The 6877-nt window shown below is 42.6% G+C and overlaps 1 protein-coding gene across 1 annotated transcript; it reads left to right on the forward strand.

Annotated features, from left to right (window-relative positions):
* Positions 1–5261: 5261 nt before the first annotated feature.
* Positions 5262–6194, forward strand: LOC148108974 (olfactory receptor-like protein OLF4). Its single transcript, XM_087866666.1, has one exon. The coding sequence runs from the start codon at positions 5262–5264 to the stop codon at positions 6192–6194; it is 933 nt and encodes a 310-aa protein (XP_087722792.1).
* The last annotated feature ends 683 nt before the right edge of the window (positions 6195–6877 follow it).

Consider the following 6877-nt stretch of genomic DNA (forward strand, 5'->3'; position numbering starts at 1 on the left):
CCACATCTCTGTCACTCCCCAGGGGTCCTTCTGGCTGTGTGTGATGAGATCCATTTCTAACAGTTGCATCGTCTTTGACCAGCATCTCTTCTTTACATGTGACTGAAGATATCACCTTTAGCTTCCAAAAGCTTATTTGATTCCGTATATCTTTATGTAAGAAAAACGTTTTCAATTACATGCTGCTTCCTCCCCAGTTGTAAAGTTCATTCTATCATGTCCTTTTATTCCAAGTCTTTGAACATTTAATCTGGAATGAGTGTCCCATCTTGGTAGCACAAAATTACTATTTTTTTAATACTATTTTTTATTTTATTATGTTAGTCACCATACAGTACATCCCTGGTTTCTGATGTAAAGTTCGATGATTCATTAGTTGCGTATAACACCCAGTGCACCATGCTATACGTGCCCTCCTTACTACCCATCACCAGCCTATCCCAGTCCCCCACGCCCCTCCCCTCTGAAGCCCTCAGTTTGTTTCCCAGAGTCCATAGTCTCTCATGCTTCATTCCCCCTTCTGATTACCCCCTTTCTTTATCCCTTTCTTCTCCTACCGATCTTCCTACTTCTTATGTTCCATAAATGAGTGAAACCATATGATAACTGTCTTTATATACGATAGTTTTAGATTCTCATAGAATTTTGTTTCACAGAGTTGTTTTGGAAAACACTACACTTGACCTAATTTCATTCCTCCTGACAATCTTTCTTCCTTAAGTTCTTAGTGTCTAAAACTTCTCTTCCTAGATGATGCACACACACCCATTCATCCACTGTACAAATGATGAGTGGTATCCTGTGCTCCTCATAAATGCTCTTAGTTTCTTAAATGCTCTTAGGCAGTCTTTTTTCCTACCTGTGTCCATTCTTCCTTCTTTCTCAATAATACCTCATGGACTTGCCTCCAGTCTACTAGAGAAGTGCTGATTCTTTATTTCAGGGTCTGCATCATATTTCGCAAAGTGGCCATGCTGCTCACACTGTGAAAGCTTTTTCTATTCTTCCTCAAAGCATTGCTATTAAAACAATTCTACAAAAATATTTGGCAATTCTTATGTTAAAAATCTGGTTCTCATCACCAGCCTATCCCATCTCCCCCCCCCCCCCCCGAAGCCTTCAGTTTGCTTCCCAGAGGCCGTAGTCTTTCATGGTTCATTCCCCCTTCTGTTCACCCCCCCTTTCTTTTTCCCTTTCTTCTCCTACCGATGGCACGTATTGCATGGTGCACTGGGTGTTATATGCAAGTAATGAATCATGGAACTTTACATCAAAAACTAGGGATGTACTGTATGGTGACTAGCATAATATAATAAAAAAATATTATTATATTAAAAAAAAAGGAAGGGCAGATTTAAGGTGTGGTGAGGCTGGGCTTCCTGGCCCACAGATGGCTGTATTCTCACTGTGTCCTCACCTGGCAGGAAGGGGGAGGAGGCTCTCTGGGGTCACTTTTATAAAGGCACTAATCCCATTCAGGAGGGCTCCACCCTCAAGACCTAAACGCCTTCCAAAAGCTCCACCTCCTAATATCATCGCACTGGGGGTTAGGGTTTCAACATATAAATTTTGGGGAGACACAAATATTTAGTCTACAGAGGGTAGCATAGTGTGTTCATTTGCTAGGAAAACATGGCCTAGTGTAAGTCCTGTGCCCTGTTTTGCTCTTGTATTTCATATTTTTGTATTTTCTCCAGAGAAACAAAATCAATAGACTATACAATAGTCCCCGTTATCTGTGAAGGATGTGTTCCAAGACCCCCAGTGGATGCCTGAAACCACAGATAGTACTAAACCCTATATATATCATGCTTCTTTCCCCCAAATATACATACCATTATTAAGTTTAGTTTACAAATTAGGCACAGTCAAGAAGTTAACAATGATAATAAATAGAACAATTATAACAATATACTATAATAAAAGTTCTATGAATGTGAAAAAAAAAATCTGGTTCTCCTCTAGAGAAAATATTGTTCCCTAGGGGGACACTGAGCAATTTGGAGTCATATGGGAGGTTTCAGGAGAGGCCAGGGATGCTCTAAACATCCTACAAACCCAGGACACAGGCCACCACAGAGAACAGTCTGGACCAGAATGTCAATGTGCTGAGATTAAGAATCCCTTAGCTAAAGAATATCTGTATTTTCATATTTATAGCTGTCCTCAGGTTGTTTTCCTAACATTGTAACAGTTCACATTTCTGCCAGCAAAAGTAGAGAATCTTCTTTTGCTACCCGGCTAAAAATTCCAAGCCAATCAGCATGAAAGATCTTTACATTGTCTTAGAGGCTGATGCGTGTGAAGAGATCTCTTGTTGTTTTCTTAAACTATTACTAAATTTGACAAATATTTATATATTGGAGCACCACGTTCATTGTTAGGTGTCTATTATTATGATACGTCTATAAACTCCATGCCTATTGTGTAGCTCGCAGCATTATCGTTCATTGACTTCTGGTTGGATACATTATCCAGAAAAAGTTTTAAATTTTATAGAGTTAAATATGTCTCTCTTCTTCCTTTTGATTTTCTTGCCTTAATTACAATGGTTTTGTTCCCCTGCAGCTTGTATCTGTAGTATTTTACACCTACACCTGAATGAGCAGTTCCCATTCACATGGAGGTCTGTTATCCCTCTGAATTGTTTTTGATGTGCGAGATCGGGAACCAATTTATTTTCTTCCAGATGCATAGCTTGTATGCCAGCTTGTATGGAACAACATTTAGCAAGTAAATTGAAATGCAACCTTGGCCTATAGGAAATGTTCATATGCACTGAAACCTAGCTCCTGATTTGATGGACCAATACGAACAGAGCATCTGCTCAGATGAGACTGTTCTAGGGACTTCCTATGCTATATTGTCTTATGTCAAGGTCTTTGCTAAATTAATTACTGATCCATGTTGATGTTGTTCAATTACTACTATTGCACATCATATCTCAGTTCATTTCAATGCTCCATTCGGTTTTGTCTAACACAGTTGCATGAGTAACGCCGTTACTGATTTCGGTGCTGCTGCCAGTCCTTATAGGTCAGAACTTCTCATTTTCTCAAATTTGTTTCCATATGAGTGTATATATGCTCACATCCCATTTTGAAAATCTACAGTGAACAATATTGGTGAAGGCCCTGATCTTTGGTGCTCACGTAATGATGGTGAAGTCATGGTACGATGACATGTGTGTGTCAAATGACAGCCTCAGGCATGAATCTTATCAAGACAATTATTTAGAGCCAGAGGACAGATTGTCACAACTTGGGCAGAATTTTGCACAGCAAGGTCTGAACAGGCCTTTGGATGTTTTCCAAAGACCAGAAACAGGTCTAGAGTGTGCCCATTGCATTTGTCAAAAAGAGATCAGAACGTGAAGCCCAGGAAAAAACAAGAAAGGATGCCACATAAGGAAAGGGAGAGGGGCTTACCCCACCCCCTTGAAGATCCCAGGAAACCCATTTGATCAAATAAATATGAGACAGGCACACACGAAGCAAGTGTCCTTCTGCTCATCCTGCCATGCCCAGCCACGCTGTGCTTGGCCCGTTTCCTCTGCTGAAGTGCTGGTTTCTCCCCTTAGCACCCTTTTCTCTAGGCACACTCACTCACGGGGAATGAAACCATGAAGATACCACTACTTTTGTCTTCTGACCAAATTTAATTTTGCCTTTCTACTATTTTGCAGGACATCAGGGAGATAATAAGAGTTGGAATGTTGTCAGAACCAGGGGTGCTTTCTTCGTCTTGGTCCCTAAGATTTCAGTGACCGCCTGAACCATTAGATCTTTTTGTCACTTCTGTTTAATTTCCTTCTTTCGCTCCTCTGTCTCTCTCTCTCTCTCTTTCTCACTCTCTCTGGTTTTTGAGCAGATTCTTTGTGTTTCCTTAAAAATACAGGACAGAAAATGAGCATGCCAGTCTAACTTGTCAATTTTATTTATCCATGGGAAATTTGCTAATTGCAATACCAGGTAGCATTTTACATTGTTTAGGAGAATGATAATTGATCTCGCCAGCCTGAGTTACAGCCACTCCTGCTTCATCGTTGGGGCTGGGGGTGAGGAGTCATGGTAAGAACACAGCCCAAGGACCAATGAACTCTGTGTGTGTGTGTGTGTGTGTGTGTGTGTGTGTGTGTGTGTGTGTGTACCTTGTGGGGTAAGAAGAGTCCACAGAGCTCACGTTGACAGTCTAATATATTCCAAGTTGACTCTTAAAATAGAGAGGCCAGAACTCAATCACCAAATGGTACTCGGGAGGGGCTCTATTTCAATCTACAGGACACCATTTCAAGTAGATTATAAAATACAAGAAGTGTGTAGTGTGAGTGAGTGACTTCTTTTTCTTGGAATTTAACTGCAGTGCAGTCACTATTTCTTTGAAATTACCTGACACCATCTCTGACCGCTCTCCTGCTTATTCCCCTTCCCACACTTGCTTCCTTTTTTGGACTCAAATAGCTCAAAATGGTATAATTCTCAGGCCCTCTGCAGAGGCCATTCCCTCTGCCACCACACGCTTCCCCAGACATGCTTGCAGCTCTTGCCCTCTCTTCCCTGAGGTATCTGTTCAAATGTCACCTTATTTACTGGTCTTGACTGAACACCAATTACCAAATGACAGTCTTATCTTCTCTCCTTGACACCCACCCTTGTTCTCTTCATAGCACTTGTCACCTGCCAATGTATTATTGATATTTTTGTTTCTGTTCTCTTTGTATCATTGGATCATAGTGGCTTTTGGTTTTCAGGATCCTGTACTCATTGCCTGGAGTATATTTGACATTCAATACGTATTCCTCAAATGCACAAAAGGCATTTCTAATAAAAACATAGAATGGATGAACTCTGTGGGGGGGACGGTGGAAAAATGAGACCAAATGCCTAATCAGAGATGAAACGGAAGGGAATCTCTTAAAGGGGAAAATCCCTTCACAAGATAATGAAATTTATTTCTTTATTTTTTAAGGTCATATTTGTTTTCTGAAAGATAGCACAAGCAGGGGGAAGGGGCAGAGGGAGAAAGAGAAGCAGATTCCCCACTGAGCAGGGAGCCTCACAACTCTGGGCCCCTTCCCAGGACCCTGATATCATGATCTGAGCTGAAGGCAGATGCTTAATCAACTGAGCCACACACGTGTCCCCCGAAAATAATTTCATGACTGCAAAATACAAATTGTCCCAGGTCAAACATGTGAGCAATGCCCTTCGTGTGAAAATTAATGATCTTTCTTCCTCTTTCCTGGTAGTTAATGCAAGCACATGCAACCAGGCAATGATACAAGCATATCAGAATTCCTTCTTCTGGGACTGTCAGAGGAACCAGAGCTGCAGCCCCTCCTATTCAGGCTTTTCCTCTCCATGTACCTGATCACTGTGTTTGGAAACCTGCTCCTCATCCTGGCCGTCAGCTCTGACTCCCACCTCCACACCCCCATGTACTTCTTCCTGGCCAACCTGTCCTTTTCAGACATCTGTGTCACCTGCACCACCGTCCCCAAGATGCTGCTGAACATCCAGACGCAGAGCAGAGTCATAACCTATGCAGGCTGCATCACCCAGATGTACTTCTTCATAATCTTTTCAGGGTTGGACATTTATCTCCTGACTGTGATGGCCTATGACCGATTCGTGGCCATCTGTCACCCCCTGCACTACACAGTCATCATGAACCCCCGGCTCTGTGGGCTGCTGGTTCTGGTGTCCTGGATCATGAATGTCTTGCATTCCTTGTTACAGACCTCAATTGTGTTGCAGCTGTCCTTCCAAAGAGAGGTAGAGATCACCCACTTTTTCTGTGAACTCAATCAGATGATCCAACTTGCGTGTTCTGACACCTTTCTTAATAACTTGGTGATGTATTTGGCAGCTGTCTTGATGGGTGGTGGTCCTTTTGCTGGGATCCTTTACTCTTACTCTAAGATCGTTTCCTCCATACTCGGGATCTCATCAGCTCAGGGCAAGTACAAAGCATTTTCCACCTGTGCATCTCACCTCTCCGTTGTCTCCTTATTTTATTGTACGGGCCTAGGAGTGTACCTTAGCTCTGCTGCTACCCAGAGCTCCCACGCAAGTGCAGTGGCCTCGGTGATGTACACGGTGGTCACCCCCATGCTGAACCCCTTCATCTACAGCCTGAGGAACAGAGACATAAAGGGGGCTCTGAAAAGAATCACTGGAGTTCCAGTGATGTAAGGGCCATTTGTCCTGGGGCTGAAGAAGTGCCCATGATCTCAGGGCTCACAGCCTCAGAGCCAGGAACTGCTATTCTTTGATCAGGCTTTGGAAGTAGAATCTGCCCCTTCTATTTATTTCCTGGAATTTCCATTTGTTTGAATTCAACTTCTCCATACATTTACATAACTCAGCTTATTAAGCTTCTGTTCTGTCTGATATACAGTTTTCTCCTTTGTCCATTTTCATGTGTCCCCGGTGTTTTCCCCAACCTTGGATCGCAAATGCCTGGAAATTCCTGATCTTACATGGGGTAAGTTGGATTTCTTAAAAATACTTCCAATCCAAATGACTTATATCATACCAGGTAAATTTTCCCTAGATTTCCCACAGGTATAATCATGAGTTATATTCTTCATATGGAAGAAACTACATTGGCCACTAAGCCCTTCACGTAACTTTATTGCAGAGGAGAATACAAAACCCCACTTTTTCTCCTGAGTCTGTCCATCTTTTTACATCACTACCTTCACTCCTCTTTCTGAAAATGGACTCCAACACTGTCCCCTTTACATCTCAGGCTCCTGACAGGGATGCTCAGGCTAGGAAAGTCCGGGCACCCCCCTGTGCCCTGTGCTTGTGGACATTCCCACAGATGCTTCCCTGACCAGAGCCTCTGCTGTGGCTGCACCAGCCCTTGGGTT

The sequence above is a fragment of the Ursus americanus genome, chromosome 14 (assembly GCF_024610735.1).
Source record: "Ursus americanus isolate L20-20 chromosome 14, mUrsAme1.1.p, whole genome shotgun sequence".
NCBI classification, from domain to species: Eukaryota; Metazoa; Chordata; class Mammalia; order Carnivora; family Ursidae; genus Ursus; species Ursus americanus.

Bases quoted from the DNA above. Each gene is read 5' to 3' on its own strand.
- LOC148108974 (XM_087866666.1), top strand. From the start codon at position 5,262: ATGCAACCAGGCAATGATACAAGCATATCAGAATTCCTTCTTCTGGGA.